Below are 21,406 nucleotides of genomic sequence, written 5' to 3' on the forward strand. Positions count from 1 at the left end.
CAAACCTTGTTAATATCCCACTATCCTTATTAAAACATGCATTACCTCTATATGTGGCACTGTCAACATTTATTCTGAGATAAATACTTTTCAGTTGGTCTATATGTATTAATTTTATTACTTATTTTGGATATTTAAAGTCACTGTCAATGGATAGATGCATTTTTTTCTCCTTCAAACATTCACATCTTCCAATCAGAACGGGATACTCATTGATGTTATATTACTGGTTCATTTTCAGTGCTTTTCATTACAAGGGTAACAGAATGCGTTGGTAATATTGTTAGCTGGTAATCTAGAGGCTTGATTAATAGTCCTGTTGAGTTTGATTTTAATTCCAAAATGACAGTTGTACTTCGGTTCAATAAAGCTCTTTTTGTAACGATTATCATTGAGAGCTCAAGTCTGTCCAATGATGCTTGTGTTGCTGAGGATGAAAGTAGGATATCAGTGACCAAGGTGGAGTTTTACCAATTTGTAATGATCAATGTCACAGACACTAACCTATTATGCACAGTATTTAATGTCTTTATTTGGCGGTTGAATTTCACCAGACGCGATTGTCGGATTTGCATCCACGTGCCTCACCTAGTGACATTTCCACCATGTCATTGTCTCTACTCCTGCTAATATCATTTAACTTGGACAATTTGGCAGCATCAAAAAAATGAGCGTGCCTTCCACACTGCTGCACTTCAGCAAAGTTACACAGGTACCAGTTTAAGAAACATTTAGACAGGTACATGGATAGGGTAATTACGTTGGGATATGGGCCAAACACAGGCAAATGAGACGATTTAAATTTTGAAAACTTGACAGTATGGGCAAGTCAGGCTGAAGGGCCTGTTTCCATGCTGTAGTCCTCTATGACTTTATGACTCTGGGTACCAGTTTATATGACATCAACCCAATGCAATTGCATGCATTGTAATCTGTTGAAGCATGGAAAATGATGTTTGAAGCACAACATACACAAGATGTAACATATTTGGCCTTCTTTTCTTATGCTCCATTATATTTTTTGCAGGAAAATTCACTTGTATTGAAGTAAGGTTCCATCTTGAGAGACAAATGGGCTATTACTTAATTCAGATGTACATTCCAAGCCTTCTAATTGTGATTCTATCCTGGGTGTCATTTTGGATAAACATGGATGCAGCCCCTGCTAGAGTAGCCTTAGGAATCACAACAGTGCTCACCATGACGACACAAAGTTCTGGATCACGAGCTTCGTTGCCGAAGGTAGGAAGTTGAACTATTTGCTTGGAATTAATTGATCATCAACTCTGTCATGAATAGACACCTGAAGCCTGTATGTCCATTATCTAAGATTGTTCCCTTGTCAACGTCCCAATCTTGACTGGTCACTAATCAGAAGCATGTACCCCTCAATGAGCTAAGATGAGGATTAAGAGCATCATGTAGACTATCAGCTGGACCATCTGTTGAGTACCTCTTACCATTTTTATTTCTTTAGTAGTAAGACTGAAACAACAAAAAAGAAAATTGTAAAGCAAAGAAAGACCATGAAAAATTATTGGTGAATAAAATCAAGGAAAACCCAAACAGCTAAAGAGCCAGAGGATAACTTAGGAAAGAATCAGGCCTTCTGGTGACTAATAAGGCACCCTGTGTCTGGAGGCAGAGATTTAGATTAGATTACTTTGAGAGCATTTTGCCAATATCTTTACAAAGGAGGAATAAACATTTGAAGAACGCAACTACTATAGGGTTTGAAGTCTCCGAACATAGATATCAGCCCCAAATTAAATGTATCCCACTTTGTTACAAGCGGAAAATTTTGAAAAGCTCTGACCATTACACATAAATATTTATGGCTACCTACATAGCCCTGGCTACAAAAATGGTGCCATAGGAAATGAGGACTTATACCAAGTGTTTAAAAAGAAACCAAAAGAACTGTGGTGCTGTAAGTCAAAAGCAAAAACAGAAGTTACTGGAAAAGCTCAGCAACTCTGAAACGAAATCAGAGTTAACGTTTCGGGTCTGGTGGCCCTTCCTCCCTCTCTGTTTGTTTTAAAAAGAAAGTTGTTCTCCAGTATGGAGTGGTTGTCTTACAAAAAAAAGGTTCAAGACAATGGGACTCTACTCACTGAAGTTTAGAAGAATGAGAGGTGACTTATTGAACCTTATCAGATTCTTAAGGGACTTAACAAGGTAAATGCTGAGAAGACATTAAGTTTAAGGAAAACCATGCATTTTGCATTCCTGAAATTTTCAGCTTGAATGTGGTCTTTGTCGTCATATTTTTAAAGAACTTATATAGACATAAGAGCTATGTAAGAAGTGTGAAATAACAGACAGCATGGTTAAAAATGGACTGAGGAGGGGGTAAATGCCAATGTAAGTGCCAGGATGAGCATTCCATGTCCATGCACAAGAAGCCAGGATTGAAGAAGGACTGAGATTTAAAAGGGTTAACGAGGTATAGAAAACATTAGAACGTGGAACATAGAACATTACAGCGCAGAACAGGCCCTTCGGCCCTCGATGTTGCACCGACCTGTGAACTAATCTAAGCCCCTCCCCCTACACTATCCCATCATCATCCATATGCTTATCCAAGGACAGTTTAAATGCCCCTAATGTGGCTGAGTTAACTACATTGGCAGGCAGGGCGTTCCACGCCCTTACCACTCTCTGAGTAAAGAACCTGCCTCAGATATCTGTCTTAAATCTATCACCCCTCAATTTGTAACTATGCCCCCTTGTACAAGCTGAAGTCATCATCCTCGGAAAAAGACTCTCACTGTCCATCCTATCTAATCCTCTGATCATCTTGTATGTCTCTATTAAATCCCCTCTTAGCCTCCTTCTCTCCAATGAGAACAGACCCAAGTCCCTCAGCCTTTCTTCATAGGGCCTGCGCTCCAGACCAGGCAACATCTTGGTAAATCTCCTTCTCACATTTTCCAATTCTTCCACATCCTTCCTGTAATGGGGCGAACAGAACTGTATACAATATTCCAAGTGAAGCCGCACAAGCATTTTGTACAGTTGTAGCATGACATCACGGCTCCGGAACTCAATTCCTCTCCCAATAAAACCTAATACACCGTAAGCCTTCTCAACATCACTATCAACCTGGGTGGCAACTTTCAGGGATCTGTGTACATGGACACCAAGATCCCTCTGCACATCCACACTACCAAGAATCTTTCCATTGACCCGGTATTCTGCCTTCCTATTATTTTTCCCAAAGTCAATCACCTCACATTTATCAACATTGAACTCAATTGGCCACCTTTCGGCCCAATTCTGCAGTTTATCCAAGTCTCCCTGCAACCTGCAACATTCTTCCACACTGTCCACCACTCCCCAGACTCTAGTGTCATCTGCAAACTTACTAACACATCCACCTATGCCTGTGTCCAAGTCATTTATAAAAATGACAAACAGCAGTGGTCCCAAAACAGATCCTTGAGGCATACCACTAGTAACTGGACTCCAGGCTGAATATTTTCCATCAAGCACCACTCGTTGCCTTCTTACAGAAAGCCAGTTTCTAATCCAAACTGCTAAATCTCCCTCAATCCCGTGCCTCTGTATTTTCTCCAAAAGCCTACCATGTGGAACCTTATCAAAGGCTTTACTGAAGTCCATGTACACCACGTCAACTACCCTACCCTCATCCACGTTGACTGTCTCCAATCAAATTGTTGCTTGCTAGATGAATACAAAACCTATCTCTTAAAATCCTTTCCAAAACCTTTCCTGCAACAGACGTAAGGCTCACTGGACTATAATTACCTGGGTCATCTCTACTGCCCTTCTTGAACAAGGGCACAACATTTGCAATTCACCAGTCCTCTGGTACTAAACGTGTAGACAAAGAGGACTCAAAGAAATTTGGCCAAAGTTTCCGCCACTTCCTCCCTAGCTTCCTAGAGAATCCTTGGAAAAATCCCATCCAGCCCAGGGGATTTATCCACCTACACACTTCTAGAATTGATAACACCTCCTCCTTAAAACCTCAATCCTTTCAATTCTAGTAGCTCATAACTCAGTCTTCTCCTCTACAATATTCTCCTTTTCCAGAGTGAAAACAGATGAGAAATATTTGTTTAGCACCTCCCTGAACTCCACAGGGCCCACATGCAACTTCCCACTTCTGTCTTTGACTGGCCCTATTCCTACCCTAGTCATCCTCTTATTCCTTACATACCTGTAGAAAGCTTTAGGGTTCTCCCTTATTCTACCTGCTAATGTCTGCTCATGTCCCGTCCTTGCTCTTAACTCTCTCTTTAAATCCTTCCTAGCTAATCTGTAACTCTGCATCACCTCATCTGAACCATCTCGTCTCAACGTCACATAAGCCTCCCTCTTCCGCTTAACAAGAGATACAATTTCTTTAGTAAACCACGGTTCCCTTACCTTGTCACTTCCTCCCTGCCTGACAGGGACATACCTATCAAGGACACGCAATATCTGTTCCTTCAACCATCTTCGCACTTCAATTGTCTCCATCCCCTGCATTTTGCTAACCCATTCTATGCCTCCTAAGTCTTGCCTAATTGCATTATAATTGCCCTTCCCCCATCTATAATTCTTGGCCTGTGGCATGTTCCTATCCCTTTCCATCGCTAAACTAAACATAACCAAATTATGGTCACTCTCTCCAAAGTGCTCACTTACCACTAAATCAAACACCTGGCCTGGTTCATTACCAAGTACCAGAGGGGAGGCGTGGCCTCCCCTCTTGTCAGCCCTTCGACATACTGAATCAGGAAACTGTCCTGCACACGTTGGACAAAAACTGATCCATCCAACATACAAGAGTTATAGCATTTCCAGTCAATGCTGGAGAAGTTAAAGTCTCCCATAATGACCACCCTGTTCCTTTTACTCCTGCCCAAGATCGACATTGACCAAAAATTTCATATTTCAAACTTATATTTAATTAATTTTAGGACATTTGTCGCCGGCAACTTTGATTCTTTTGTAAGTGAATGTTAGCCTGGAATTTCAACCCTGGTCTGTTCAACCACTCTCTCCACTGCAGGTGTCCTATGTTAAGGCCATAGATATCTGGATGGCAGTCTGTCTGCTATTTGTGTTCTCTGCCCTCCTGGAGTATGCAGCTGTGAATTTTGTGTCAAGACAACACAAAGAGCTACTCCGTCTACGGAAAAGGAAACGGAAGGTCAGAAACCACCTTCTTAAGTTGAAGCTGCTTAAGGTTGCGTGCTGTAGCTGATGGATGCAATATTTTCTGACATATCACCACCTTAATTGTTCAACATTCCTAGCACCAGCTAAATATTCAACCAGAGTGCACTTATAAGCACAAGGCCTGCATTGTTGATGACCCATTTTAAGATTGCACCTTCCATTCATGCATTTGCTGTTACACCAAGTTCCAAGCCATACTTGGGCTTCTGTCGGGAGGGGGATGAAAATGTACAAAAAAAATCTCAATTGCTAATGGTCTATAGGAAACATTGGTATAAAGCCTCGTATTAAATACCCAAACTTAATGAACTGAACTATGACTTCTTTCACAGGTAATGCTTTTTCTTGTGTAATTTATTGAGCCGGAAATGTTTTTAAAATGTTGAGACCATTGAAGCCCTGATAGTTGTGCCTGTATTTTATCTTAATAGACTACTTTTTTGTTTCCCTTCTTTGCTGAACCCTTTTGATGAAAGAATGTTGAGGGGGTGCTTGATGGAAATGAAAACGTAGAAACGATACGACGTAGCAATGGCTTGAGAAGCAACGAACCAATATACGGGACTTTGGCTCAAATCTACAGTTCAAATTTTGGGGTAAAATAACAAGCAGATGTCCCATTTGTTATGTGATAAACAGTGATAAATAGAGGAGTTGTCCTTCTGTTTAACCACATGTCTGTATCAAGTAGGAACTTTCACCCCTTGTGGTCTGTTTACTGTTCATCTGTGGTAAAACGTAGCCTCATCTTAAGGTACCTGTCTTGTTGAAATATCTATTTAGACCATGTTTAATCTCCCCAACAAAAAAAAGTTTACAAATGTCAAACAAAAATAAGACAAATTGAATATTTTCCCACTAGGTAAATGCATTTTTTGGATATTACTGAGTTGCGAAACAAAGTTAGATCGGAAATCAGTGGAAATTCTGGCAGGGCAAAGCTTAATATCTCCAACATAGTCTTTTATCAGAGTTAAGTTAAATCTACTACGTACAGAATCAATCTTAAATGCAAATTCTTTGGGTGGAAACATCAGGAGTTGACTCTATTTTATTGATGCATGCATTTTGTTCAGGCTGGGAGACAACTTAGGGAACATCTGCAATTATATATTCAGCACTGAAAGGAAAGATTTTTAAAAAATCATGCTGATAGGAACAAGAGAAGGAAAAAAGAAATGCTTCAATTTATAGATTTAAAAGTAATTAAAATTTGCTAAAGGAGATCTAAACTTGCCAGTAGAGATGATTGACTGTTTCTTTAAAGACATTCCATTGTCAATACAGGGGTTCATTGATGCTTTGCAGAGTGTAAAATGGATAAACAGACCTGGAGAATCCACACGTTGGCATATTTAGTATGAGGGATCAGGTCTTGCAGAGGTTTAGATTGGCTTGGAGAGTGGGTGAAGTGAATGAACTAGCAAGGATCCTGCATGGCACAGATGTGAGGCGTGGACTATAGGGCTTTTATTTTTTCAGTTACAACTGGAACGAAGTCCCAAAACACTAAGCTGGGCCTTTTAAACAACCCCTTTCTGCTAGTCTCTAACAGATATATTCTACATGTCAGACTTCAAATCAAGCAATCTACAGAAATGTTAAATGAACAGGCACTGCACACGTGCATGGTTCACAAGCGTGGAAGCTGCTAAAGTCGATGAAAGCTTTACTCATCATTAAAGACTGCAATGCTATCAAGAAAACAGAAAAGTAGGGTATAACATTGGGATACTTCAGCTCTGAGTGTTTGAATTTCAAGATAAAACTGGATAGTCTGGGACTTATTTTGCCTGGACCATAGGGGCTGACCTTACAGAGGTTTATAAAATCATGACAGCCAAAGATCAGGTGAATAGTGAAGGTCTTTTCCCGAGGGTAGGGGAGTTCAAAACAAGAGGGAATAGGTTTAAGCTGAAGGGGGAAAGTTTTAAAGAGGACTTGAGGGGCAACGTTTTCACAGAGGGTGGTTCGTACGTGGAAAGACCTGCCAGAGGAGGTGGCAGATGCAGGCACAGTTACCATATTTAAAAGTCATTTGGATAGGGACATGGATAGGAAAGGTTTAGAAGGATATGGGTCAAACGCAGACTAATGGGACTAGATTAATTGGGAAACCTGGTCAGCATGGCCAAGTTGAACTGAAGGGTCTGTTTCCATGCTGTATGACTCTATAACTATATTAATGCACGAACATGACGAGTCCATGGGGTGTGCAACCAGCTTCCCCAAATGATGGATGAAATGCAGTGAGACCAGGGAGTGGTCATTGCAGTCGTCCAAACTAAGAAACATGCCAGCAAACAAGCATGGAAAACAGGATCAGGAGTAAACCAAATAGACCCTCTGGGCTGTTCTGCCATTAGTGCAAACATGGCTGATCTCAGCTCCACATTGTCACTATTTTCGACATGATGCCTTGGAAGACCATGGCTCTATTTTAGAAAAAGACAATAAATGGGAGATAATATGGTTGACACATACAAACAGCCACTCAACATTCCCTATTGAAGAAGAGTACGCTGTGGATCCATAGGAGTCAATTCTTCTGATTGCATTTTCAATTTCAAGGCAGCTAGCGGGAGTTGGGAACATTCCTGGCTTTGCAGCACCCAACCTCAGAATGTAGCACTTGCAGGAAGGTTAATACTGGAATTGAGTGAGCCACCCATGGGACAAAGAACTCGGAGGCAGTCCTAGGTATGCAGAGGTGGGCTGCTTCAAAGACCCATCTTTGTGCTTTGGGACTTCATTCCAGTTGTAATAAAAAGAACAAGGCACTCTAATAATCACTCCTACACACTTTCTACTTCTTATCTATGCCAGCTCACATGCATCGCCCATCCTCCATGCCAATCTAAGCCTCTGCAACTCCAGAGTCCATGGTAGCTCATGTTATCCATGCCAAGCTTTGGCTCCTCTGTGCCCATTCAACTAATTTACACTCTGTATAGAAGCAGTGAACCCATATCATGAGCCATTAATTCATTAAAAATGGTTTTTACTGGAGCCCAATAAAATGTCAATCAGCCAGAACATTTAAAGTATCAACCACAGAAACTGCAAGCGCTTGAAAAATCTGGCATAAACATACATTGTGAAATTTACAGAAAAAAAAGTTCAAACAGGCAGAAATGTCAGTCAGGCAACAGTGTCCATGAGGTTTAACTGTTTCAACATCCTAATACATTTCTAAAATTAGCCAACTCCATGAAAGCCCAAGCACACCTACCCCCAACAACCCTAACTCCACAGCGTAAAGAAATAGAGGCAAGTATTTTCTTATACCTTCAAAATCAGGATTAATATAGACAATATGGGCTTGGCTTCAGGAAAAGAAAAGACCAAAATGAAAAAATTATAAATGGTGTTAGAAGATAAATTCGTATTGTTGGACTCAAGTGTCCTAGTCAGATAAAAGTTCCAAATTGAAAATTAACTATTTTGGAGACTGTTAGTCTTATTCAGCATAAACAGAACTGAGATTGGTATTTTTCTTTAATTGGTCGTGAGTTACAGGTGTTGATGGCAAGCCTTCATATTTTCCTCTCCCTGCTTTCCCTTCACATGTTGGTGGTGAGTCAATCGCATGCATCACTATAATCCATCCAGTGCCTGTCCAGCCACAGTGTTGTTAGGTGGGGGGTTCTAATAGTTTAGCCTGGTAATGGTGGAGGAAAGGTGATATCCTTCCAACTCAGGATGCTGTATGCTTTGAAGGACATCTTGAAAATGTCAATCCCATGCACTGGTATCCCTTGAACTTCTAATCGAGATATTGAAAGGAAATTTTACGGACAGTATTAAGGAAAATAAAATGATAAGATAGAATATACTTCAAAATAGACAGCAACAGATAGATGGATAGATAAATAGATAGATAGATAGATAGTTATGAATGTAACTATGCATAGATAGTCAGATCCTGATAGGTAGCTAATGATAAATACAGTTAGATGATGTTAGAGAGTTTGATGCATCTATTTCTGTGTCCTATCTTTTCAAGTGGTTATCAAATTTTTGCATTATGTAAATTGACATTTGTGATAACCTCCATTACCTCCAAGCTCAGTTGGATGTATTTCTCAAACAAGGAATGAACCATTTAAGTTAACAAAGTGTGGAGCTGGATGAACACAGCAGGCCAAGCAGCATCTCAGGAGCACAAAAGCTGATGTTTCAGGCCTAGACCCTTCATCAGAGAGGGGGATGGGGTGGGGGTTCTGGAATAAATAGGGAGAGAGGGGGAGGCGGACCGAAGATGGAGAGAAACCAAGATAGGTAGAGAGGAGAGTATAGGTGAGGAGGTAGAGAGGGGATAGGTTAGTCCAGGGAAGACAGACAGGTCAAGGAGGCGGGATGAGGTTAGTAGGTAGGAAATGGAGGTGCGGCTTGAGGTGGGAGGAAGGGATGGGTGAGAGGAAGAACAGGTTAGGGAAGCAGAGACAGGCTGGGCTGGTTTTGGGATGCAGTGGGGGAAGGGGAGATTTTGAAGCTTGTGAAGTCCACATTGATACCATTGGGCTGTAGGGTTCCCAAGCGAAATATGAGTTGCTGTTCCTGCAACCTTCGGGTGGCATCATTGTGGCACTGCAGGAGGCCCATGATGGACATGTCGTCTGAGGAATGGGAGGGGAAGTTGAAATGTTTCGCGACTGGGAGATGAAGTTGTTTGTTGCGAGCCGAGCGGAGGTGTTCTGCAAAGTGGTCACCAAGCCTCCGCTTGGTTCTCCCAACATATAGGAAGCTTTGCAGAACACTTCCGCTCAGTTTGCAACAAACAACTACACCTCCCAGTCGCGAAACATTTCAACTCCCCCTCCCATTCCTCAGACGACATGTCCATCATGGGCCTCCTGCAGTGCCACAATGATGCCACCCGAAGGTTGCAGGAACAGCAACTCATATTCCGCTTGGGAACCCTGCAGCCCAATGGTATCAATGTGGACTTCACAAGCTTCAAAATCTCCCCTTCCCCCACTGCATCCCAAAACTAGCCCAGTTCGTCCCCTCCCCCCACTGCATCACAAAACCAGCCCAGCTCGACCCCGACCCCCCACTGCATCCCAAAACCAGCCCAGCTCGTCCTCTCCCCCCACTGCATCCCAAAACCAGCCTGTCTCTGCTTCCCTAACCTGTTCTTCTTCTCACCCATCCCTTCCTCCCACCTCAAGCCGCACCCCCATTTCCTACCTACCACCTCATCCCGCCTCCTTGACCAGTCCGTCTTCCCTGGACTGACCTATCCCCTCCCTATCTCCTCACCTATACTCTCCTCTCCACCTATCTTCTCCTCTATCCATCTTTGGTCCGCCTCCCCCTCTCTCCCTATTTATTCCAGTTCCCTCACCCCATCCCCCTTTTCTGATGAAGAGTCTAGGCCGGAAACGTCAGCTTTTGTGCTCCTGAGATGCTGCTTGGCCTGCTGTGTTCATCCAGCCCCACACTTTGTTACCTTGGATTCTCCAGCATCTGCAGTTCCCAGTATCAATGAACCATTTAAGTGAGCGCTTTAAAGGGTAAAAGTTAGACAACATCAAAAAGGTATCAAGGCCATGGAAGCAGATATACTTGGTTTATGGTCGAATGTACATCTTTGAAAAGCTATTAATTGAATATAAAAGGAAATGCCAGAACTGATTGTCTATTCTGCTGCATTTGTTACAGTGGTTTGATCTGGCATATTCTGTATTTAATTAAATATTCAAAGAATCACAAAATCAAATTCTCTGGGGAATCTTTAAGTTTGCAAACCATTCAAACAGAAGCAGCCTTAAATAACAGGTACATATGCTGGGGGAACAGATGGTCACATAAACAGCTGATGCATTTGGCATATAATATTTTTCTTCTATTTCTAATAGCCTTGAGCCAGCATCATCTTTTTTTTAACCAACACAGTTGTCTGGAGCATATTTCTTTACAGTACTATTTACTCGGACTCAGGAGTCTAATTCAAATGATCTATTACTTCAAACTGCCCCATATTTAATGGTTTTACAGGTTCAAAGCAAAGCACATCTGGGCAAAGATTGTTGTGTTAAAAATGACAAGGAAACAATTTCACACTACAATTGCATTTAATAAGATATTTCTTCAGCACAAATCCTTTTCTCTTTGAGGATTAATCTGCTCATTGCTTTTATTTTCACTGGTGTTTCACTCACAGTTTCAGTGAGCTGTCCAACAGTTTCTTCTCTCCTCTTTTAAATTCTTTGTTTGATAATGTGACATAAACGCACTGTCTGGGCGAACACAACACTTGGTGGCTGTCCAGATCATAATCATAGAATTCTACCAGTGAGGAAACAGGCACTGTGGCCCAACAAGTCAACGCCAACCCTCAGAGTCTCCCACCCAGACCCATCCTTCATAATGCACCTAATCTCCACATGCCTGAACACTATCAGCAATTTAGCATGGCCAATCCACCTAACCTGCACATCTTTGGATTGTGGGAGGAAACCGGAGCACCTGGAGGAAACCCACACAGATGCGGGGAGAACATGCAAACTCCACACAGACAGTCACCCAAGGGTGGAATCAAATCCGGGTCCCTGGTGCTGTGAGGCAGCCGTGCTAACCACTGAGCCACTGTGCCGCCCTAATGTTTTGTACCAGACTTCAAGTCAAGACCTACTGGTCCACATTCCTTCCAAAATCACTGGATCATTTTGTTCGGAAATAATCATCCCATGCAGCTGTTGATTTGACCCTGACAGATGTTCAGTTGTCAAGTAATTATGAGCCTCGAGGTTTGAAAGATAAGAAATAATTAGCCAGTATATGAGGTGGTGAGGAGGGATGGAAATATTAAACTCAGGTTTATATGCCTGTTTTTTCCCCATGTGCATGCCAACTATCACCACCTGAGGTAAGGAACACCAAGTTAAATACCTTTCGTGTACAACATGATCTCTGTACTTAACAAAGTAAAGGCAACCTGAATTAATTCACAGTAAAATGCAAGCCAGGTTCCACAGAACAAAGTAAGTGCATACTGAACCTTCTGGCAAAAATGGTCAAAGACTAGAATAAGCTGCAGTCCCAAGGACTAATGACCATCACCCTTCCATTTGACCCCAGAAATGTGGCCCACTTCCCTCCCCTATTTCCACCTCCTCTCTCACAACTGATCAGCTGTGATGGTCACTGCCAACCCCAGAAGACTGGAGTTCCCGAATTAGCCATGGACTGGAAAACACCAAATAATAGTGCCTCTCAAATTGCCCCCACCACCATGTTTTCAGTCATGTTTTCATGGAGCAGGAAACACCAGCCATTTCTAATCTGGGGACCTATCACAGATCCTGAATATACCAGTCACTCTTCATACTCATCCTTGTAGATCAGGCAGTGCCTCCAACCTGCAGCTACAAATCAGAGTTGTGGGCTCCACATCCACTCCTGTGAAATGTTCTAAATCTTGGGTAATCCTCTCCAGGACACTCAGGTCCTGATGCAGCTCTCTTTTAAGGGATCATCCAGGAAAACTGTGCCCCCGATTCAGCTGTCTCCTGCTGTTTGTCAAGAGTTGGTTACAGCTTCATGTTCATTCCTCCAAAGTGTACCACACCCTTCTGAGAATCTCACTGCTTCCCGAATGCTTGTAGCGGTATTACTGCTAGACTATTAATCCAAAAACTCAGCTTATGCTCTGGGGACCTGGTTTCAAATCCTGAAATGGCAGATTTGAATTCAATTTAAAAAAAGCAAATTTGGAATTAAGAGTCAACTGATGACCGTGAAGCCATTGCCTGACTGTCAGGACAAGCCCATCCAGCTCGCTAACACACTTTATGGAAGGAAACTGCCATCCTTACCTGGTCTGGTCTCTACACCCACAGCAATGTGGTTGACTCTCAACTGTCCTCTGGAATGGTTTATTGGGCAACTCATTTCACGAGCATCAAAGGATTGGCGATAAACGCTGGCCAGCAAGCAACACCTATGTCCCACAAGTGAATTTTAAAAAAAACTTTCTCCAATTCACCACTGCCCACCCCGTTTCAGCATCTGCTCCTCTGCCTAGGTGAATGGTGATATATTTGGCTGCGATGAAGTTGTTGACTGGAGGGCTTTTGGATTCTCCAAGTCATCTCAGAGGAGGATGGAAGAATTGGATACTGTTTGTCCTTTTCATCCTCTTCATTTGAGATTTCAGAAAGCTGTATTCCTCTTCTTAAGCCTTCCTCCTCTTACCTACTTAAGCCCCTGCATCCTCTGCCCAGCATCTCCATGCTGTGTGTCGAGTAAAGAAAAAAGAATCTGGGAGCCAGCCCGACAATCCCCAGGCTATGTGGCCTTACCTTCACTCCAGGAACGTAGCCCCTCTGCTGCTCCGAGACTGTGGCCCCTTCAACACTCCGAGGATTTGGACCCTCTGGGACTTGGCGACGGCTTCACAGAACACCTATGCTTTGCTCGCAAAAAAGACCCTGAACTACCTGTTGCCTGCCACTTTAATGCACCACGCTGTTGCCTGGCCAACATCGGTGTCCGACTTGCTGCAGTGTTCCAGTGAAGCCCAGCACAAGCTGGAAGAACAACACCTCATTTTCCACCTGGGGACCCTACAGCCATCCGGACTTAATATTGAGTCCAATAATTTTAGGGCCTAAACTCTCCCATGTCACAGCCTCCCACCCAACACACCAGGCCTTGTTACCACATAGCCTGCCACTACACACCCCTGTCGTTAGTCACTAACAGTCCCTATTAACAACTATTCACCCTCCCAGCCTGATCGTTAGCAACTCCTTTGTCTATCCAACTGCTCTTCTCTCTCTTTGGGCTCTATCCTATTGTTTACTCCCTACTCCACCCATCTCCCTATTTTCTGCAGATAAACTGACGTTTTCCCAGCCACGTTCAGTTCGGAGGAAGGGTCACCGGAACCCGAAACGTTCAATCTGTTTTCTCCTTCACAGATGCTGCCAGGCCTGCTGGGCTTTTCCAGCATCTTTGTTTTTGTTACATTTAACATGGTGTTTTGATGACTCCTTGGCCTTTAGCTCTGCACCAAATTCATTTATTCTAACAGGATATCAGATCTCAGCAGCACTCTACTTAAATCCAAAACTGTCCTTATCTTCTACCAGGCATGAAGGCACAGATCAGTCCCCTTCCTGAATCCTATCTGTCTCTGAGGGCCTGCGATGATGCTACAGGAAGAGCTACCACCCGCTTTGTGCCCAGTGGTTAAAATGTGCACGTTATTTTCCTTAAATTCTGATTTGAATATCTGTGTCCGTGAGAGGCAGCTCCTATAGGCTTGTCTCCATGCAGATCCAGCCTGAGACTGGATGAACTTGTGCCTGGGCAGATCTCATGGTAGGGCATATCCTCCTCTGCAAACTATTCAATTTTACCTTGATTTAAAAGGGTACTGTTTCAAACATGCCAACCTTATAAAATCTAGTGCTCATAGTAATATCTGACATCATTTTCAAAATACGAACACTACCTTCTGAACCTCTGGTCAAAACTAAAACAGCTGCAGTGAGAGGTGCGTTATGATGGCTTATATCCATCAGAATTGAATAAATCCTCTGAGGCTTCTACAACCTCTGAAACAAGTCCAGTAAACCTGAGTTTCTTGGAGGAAGCAATGGCCTGTGGTATTATCAGTAGATCTATTAATTCAGAGAGCTAGGTCATGTTCTGGGGATCTGGGTTTGCATTCTGTCATAGTCGATGGTAGAACTTGAACTCAATTGAAAAAAAATGTAGTAACTTTGAGTCTAATGATAACCAAGAAACTATTGTCAGTTTAAAAAAAACAATTGGGTTCACCAATGACCTTTCAGAAGAAAACTGCCATCCTCACCTGGTCAGGCTCAAATGTGACCCCAGGCCCATAGCAATATGGTTGACTCTTAACTGTCGTCCGGGCAATTAGAGGTGGGCTACAAATGCTGGCCTAGTCAGTGATACCCACACTCTGTGAATGAATGAATGAATGAATAAAAATAAATAAATTGTTCATTTGTCCAAATTGCCAAAGTTTCCCATTCTTTTCTGCTATGGAATGAAATAAAGGGCCTTTGTATCACCCGATGAGGCACAAACTCACTTAAAAGTTATAGTGTCCTCCTGAAATTCCTCTTTGTTATTTTATCCAACATGGTAACCAATTTAGATTGAAGGGCTTCACAGTGCTGTTTAAATTGCAAGCACTAGAATCTGGATGAGTGGCTTTCGTGTTGACATGTCATAATTATCACAGCCCACATCTTAAAGTCTGTTGACCTATTAACAGATTGTGCAAATCACTGGAAGACATTTGTGTCACCAAGATAATTATGTATCCAGCATGAACCTTCGAATAACCATAGAAAATGCAGTTTGAATTTTTATTTGTATGATGCACAAACAGTTTCAATTTTATAAATCTATCAAGAGCTGTATCTTTAGGTTAACTTGCTAAACAGGATTGATCTGAAAATACAGATGATTATTCTTGTCCATTTTGAATGTGATTAATGGAATAAGGAAATATGACAGCTTATAAAATATTGCAACATGGTCAGCAGCTTTGTTGCGGTTTAAATAGGTAATTCCATGCTAGGAGCTGTAGTCCATTGCAATGAGTGACCAGAGAATTTGGGTAAAAATATGCATCATAATTTCAAAGCAGAATAGCATCAGACCCATGAGTAAGAGTCGTGTTTGGACCTGATTGTGCTGTTATTCAGAAACTCTGTGTACTGGGAGAGTAAGGGCTTGTAATTCCTTCAACAACTCAACTTACTCTCATCCTCTCCTGAAAGTGCCACTGTTTTATGATTTCAAAGGCTTTAACAAGACCTTAGCACCTCAACGAAATAGCAGTCCTTTGTATTTGAACCTCTAGAATGAATGCTAGAAAATTATTCCTTCAAGAGGGTGCAATACAGCCTGGTTTAATTTCTAATTAATACTTGGGATGTGGGCATCACTAGTGAGGCCAGCATCTTTTGCCCGTCCCTTACTACCCCTGAGGGTGCCCCCCACCTTGAATACTCCAATCATGCTGCGAATGTCCTCTCCCAGTTCTACCTAGCTTACATCAATACAGCATTAACAAAGTAAGAGTGATATATTTCCAAGTTGGATGGTGCAGAACCTGCTGCAGGCTTGGAGCTAATGGTGCCCCCTTTACACTCCGAGTTTGGTAGAGATAGTGGGTTTGAGAATGACTCTCAAAAAAGCTTGATGTAAGTTGCAATGAAAAAAATTCTTGACAACTGTAGTGATTGGTTATGACGTCAGCCAAGTGGACTCCTTGCATGTGAGTTCCCTGACTGAGCCTGCTAATCTGGCCCCATCGGGGAGCCCTGGCTGACAGATATAAATAGGAGTGTCAGACATCCGTGTTCTCTGAGAGCAGGCTCTACAGAAACCAGACGAGTATCAAACACTACACGTGTAAATAAAGGGTGACTTGGTGAAAGGATACTAGCCTTTGTGGAGCTATTTCAATAGCAAAGGGATTAAAAGTGAGAAGTCCAGCAAAATTTATCTCTCTCTGAATCAATGCTTTGGAAGTCAAATCTGAAGACTACAACTCACACTTAATAATAAATCATGAATTGGTTTTAAGGTTGTACAAATCTTCATGGTTCAATTATGCCAACTAAGCTAGCAGGAATGACAAATTCTTATTTGAGCCTATGATCAAGCCATTTCCCTGATGGTAATTGTCAGATTGATAAATTAATGTCAGTGGAATCGTTCAATATTCACCATCACAAATTAGTCTCGTCGTGTTAATCTTGGTCAAACGTGTCAAACAATCCTTGAGTTCCCTTCACAGGATTCCACATCAGCCCTGTGGATGAGAAAGAGATTTTTTAAAAATCCTTTTTCATCTACCTCAAAATTATACTGTATAATACTGACAGAGTAAAGAATCATCTGAATAATTTCTATTTCATTTTAGTAAAGGTGTTGAGTCTTTTCCTTTAAATAATTTTGCTTCCTGTCAAAAAGCAGAGAAAGAGATTTTAGAGATAACAATCTTCAGCACAGATGGGAAGCTGCACTTTCTTTAAAAGTCATTCTAAGGTCAGGCACAGAGGGGGCAATCAGTCATAGCCACAAAATATATCCTTTCTTTTGGTATATATTGGAATGTGCACATCAGACTGTGTACGGCTCAAGGTGAGAAGTAGGTTCTTTCAGAAACAATGTTTTTAAAAGTTTATCACAAATAAAACATACTCAAGTAAAGATAAAAACACAGTTCACAAGGGTTTTAACCTGTGCATAAATATACAAATTCCCTGCTCAAAAATTCAGGAAGAAGAATTATCCACAAATTGTCCAAATGTTGGGCTGTATTTGAAGTCATATTACATGTAAACTATTAACACTGGGGTGATGTCTTCCTGGATCAGTCATGATGGCCAAGATTGCTTTTCTAGAGACAGTGGTGTGGATCTCAAAATCCAGCTTAGAAGCCCTCCACTTGCAGTGATGAAGCCTTCCTGTGGGTTTTCAACACAAATACTTTGATCGAACGAGTTTTGGAGAAAAAGGTGAGAGTGGGAAAATGCTACTGATCCAAGCAAATTATCTGTCTGTGTTCCGATCCAACAGATTTATTACAGTCACAAACTAGACCATGTGATCATGCTTTGAAAGTTTGTAGACCCCATAACTGCAGTTGAGCAGCTCAACAAAAGCAACATTTTTCTCTGCTGCTGCTAGTCTCCTTTGTTCTGGAAAGTGTGCTTTTCAAAAAGTCCAAGGTATATAGATATATTTCTGGTTAATAATCTAAAGGAATATTTCAGGTATCACATTTTACAACAGTACGTAGTGTACAGCAACCAGATGTTGATTCAACAAATCCTTACTGAAATCCAATAAGATTTCATTCGTCTTATATTCCAAAGCTTTTTAATAATCACTGAGTTCAGTCATGGAAATGGTAATAGCTCCATCATTTTACCCCTGCTTAACATGGCAACATGCAGTGCGGTTCAGTACGAATTAGTAAGATTAAATGTGTCATTCCTTTGTATTTTTCTTCAGTGATTCATTCATTCCTGTTGAATAAACCATGAATAAAAATCTCCAGGGGTTTGCTCCAACCTTTGATAAATGAGTGAGGGAAAAGTTTCATATATGTTTTAATTAACAGCAAGGAGCCAAGAAAACTCTGTGATCTTAAATTTGCATAATGCAATATTAAAGGACTCCTGGAAAGGATGGTTGATTTGGAATCATATGACACCCTTCAAAGAGAACTGGCTCCATCAGTACCTGTTGGGTCATGGAGATCCTGAGGTCACAAAAGATTTACCTCTGTGCTTCCCTACAATAGCTTGTGTGAATGAGTCGGGTAGGGGGTTGAGGTGTGTTCATGTCAAAATAAGTACACAGAGGACAAAAACCAAAAATGTGGATAAAAACTCAACAGGTCTGGCAGCATCTGTGGAGAGAAAGCAGAGCTCATATTTTTGGGTCCAGAGACCCTTTTCCAGAACTGAACTGGACCTGAAACATTAAGTCTGCTTTCTGAGGAAATGTCCCTGGACCTGAAATTTGAACTCTGCTTTCTCTCCACAAACACTGCCAGACCTGCTGAGTTCTTCCTGCAGTTTCTGGTTTTGTTTTTGATTTCCAGTATCCACGGTTTATTTGGTTTTCATTTTTATTATTGTTATGTAAACTGATGCCGTGGATAGTAGGAGACTCAAAAAACTGAAAGGATTTTTCTCACTGGATTTTCTTGAGCTCTTATGCAAAGTAAATGAAATATTCTCTTACTGACTCCAGTAAACTAGTTTTTAAAAAAGGCTCACACAAACACACTAAGGATTTGCATGTTAATATCTGATAGAATTTATTTTTAAGTCCCCAGTCTATTTCTTTCTCTTCATAATGTGAGTAACACACTGGAATACTTTTGTGCAATGAAATGAGACACATGATGTCTAATTTTTTTATGAATCTAGTTCATACTTTGTAAAAAAAAGTGAAACATGATTTGAATACCAAGTTCTTTCAGATACTTCCCAGTTCTGAGTCTTTTTAATCATCCTCCAACCCCCATACACCATAATTTCCCGCAGTATCTGAACCATTTCATTTGAGATCGCTAGAGGGCGATGTAGCTTTCTCTGAGAAAACTACAGCCTAAAAATATGCAAGAAGCAGCTCTCTAAATCTAAATCCATGAACAAACAGAACCATTGATCAAGGTAAAAGTGCTCAACTTTGAAGTCATCGCTAAATGTAATTTGAACCCTGCATTGGGGCCAACTTTGTTATGTAATGACAGGAGAGGTACCTTGGAATTGTGTCTGGTTTGAGGAGCAGATTGTGAGATTTTTACACGACGTAAACGATGTGGTAGATTTCCTGTGTTAGAACATACTGTAATTCGTCCCTGTTCCATGTCTCAATGTCAATACTAACTCATTTTATGCTCTCAAATCATTTTGTCATCTAACTGACGTTCCTTTTTTTTTGCATGGGCTGTTAGTTTCATGTGACTTGGTACCGATTTCATATTTAAAAAGCACTTGTTACCATGTTAAAAGTGCTTGATATGGTTTATTATGTTGTGATCAGCAACATAACAGGACCTTGTATCAATTCTGAAAATATTGTAAGAGTGGTTTAAATAGGGCTAATCGAAGCATGTCCGCCAGTCATTTTATTTAAATAATTTTAATTCATCCCTTCGAGATAAAGTAGTTAATTTCAACACATTAAGGACAAATATTTTAGCTTCATTACCAGCTTTGCCTTCATTTTGGTTAATTTTAAATTGACATGGAGTTGTTGTCACTGAATCTGGAAAACAGAATCTCTGGTAATGTAAGTAGGATTTTTGGACTGAAATCACAGTATGTAATAGTAATGCCTTTGATTTGAATTTATTTCTGTTATTTTAACGAGCATGTTAAAATAACAGAACTCAGAAGGATGTGTTAACACATTTCTAATTAAATATCACAGCAGCACTTCAATTTCCATATTATTGACCCTTTACCATCGACATTTAGTTTTTTTCCTATGCATCTTATTCGTAGCAACAACGATCCCACTACAATGGGCTGACAGTTCATATCCTCCCAGTCCACTCTCCAACCAGATAGTAGAAGGTTTGCTGTTATATTATTGGGTGACTCGACCACCATACTCTTCCCCTTCCTGCCTAATGACTTTGTTGAGATTAGCACAATCTGTGAGGATTTAGGATCTTCCTAATGCCGCCTAGTGATACAAACAGAATGATATACAAAGAGAAGTTGGGGGCAGAGTGGAATTGTCACTGAACTAGAATCCCAAAACCCCAGGCCAATGTTCTGACAGATGATGAAATTTGAACTCAGTAAAAATCTGGAATTAGACATGGAAACATAGAAACATAGAAGGTAGGAGCAGGAAGAGAACATTCAGCCCTTCAAGTCTACTCCGCCATTCTTCACAATCATGGCTGATCATCCAACTCAATACCTAATCCTGCTTCCTCCCCATAGCCCTTGATCCCATTCACCCCATGTGCTATATCTGGTCACCTTTTGAATACATTAATATTTTGGCTTGATTAACATAAAGTGGCCTGATAGTAATACAATAACTATTGTTAAAAAAAGATTTGGTTTACTAATAAGGAAATCTGTCATCCTTACGGTCTGGCCAACAGGTGACTACACGCAAAACAATGTGGGTGATTCATAGTTGAAATGGTCTAGCAAGCCACTCAGTTCAAGGGCAGTTAAGGATTGATACCAACCAAGCTGATAGCCCGAAAACGAATAAAAGGAAATGCTCTAAAGAAATGCATGTAATTAACTGTGCACTGAACGGTGCGAGTGGTTATGCTGTGCCAAAGTTTCCACCCATTCCCTTTCATCTGACCCAATCATCTTTCTACTTCTTTTTCCTAAACTATTCCCTGTTTTACTGCATCAATGTCATTCTCTCTTTATGATAACAAGTTCCACATAATCACCACATTATTAGTAAAAAATATCCTTTCCAATTCCTATTGAATTTATCAGTGATTATTAGATGCTTCTAACCACTTGGCTTGGACTCCTCTACAAGTGAGCGCATTTATCATAAATGTGCCTGATTGAACCTATTAAAGTAGGCTAGTTGTCAGACTAAAGAAAGAGAGCTTAACCAACTTTTAGCATCTAACATGCACCGACATTTCACATTTGGAAGTAATCCCTTTGGTTTTGTCCTTGCTTATTTCTTATGCTGT

The 21,406-nt window shown here is 41.1% G+C and overlaps 1 protein-coding gene across 3 annotated transcripts in view; it reads left to right on the plus strand.

Moving 5' to 3' along the window:
- The window catches only part of glra3 (glycine receptor, alpha 3), a 182,790-nt gene that overhangs the window by 152,272 nt on the left and 9,112 nt on the right, over positions 1-21,406 (plus strand). For 2 of the 3 annotated variants that reach the window (XM_048528199.2, XM_059644863.1), the window contains 3 exons: positions 1,028-1,242; positions 5,024-5,164; positions 5,670-5,789. In XM_048528199.2, coding sequence (XP_048384156.1) covers positions 1,028-1,242; positions 5,024-5,164; positions 5,670-5,789 — 476 coding nt within the window. The remainder of the gene's footprint in view (positions 1-1,027; positions 1,243-5,023; positions 5,165-5,669; positions 5,790-21,406) is intronic. The other variant, XM_048528200.2, reaches the window with a different exon arrangement.

Source organism: Stegostoma tigrinum, chromosome 3 (genome assembly GCF_030684315.1).
Source record: "Stegostoma tigrinum isolate sSteTig4 chromosome 3, sSteTig4.hap1, whole genome shotgun sequence".
NCBI classification, from domain to species: domain Eukaryota; kingdom Metazoa; phylum Chordata; class Chondrichthyes; order Orectolobiformes; family Stegostomatidae; genus Stegostoma; species Stegostoma tigrinum.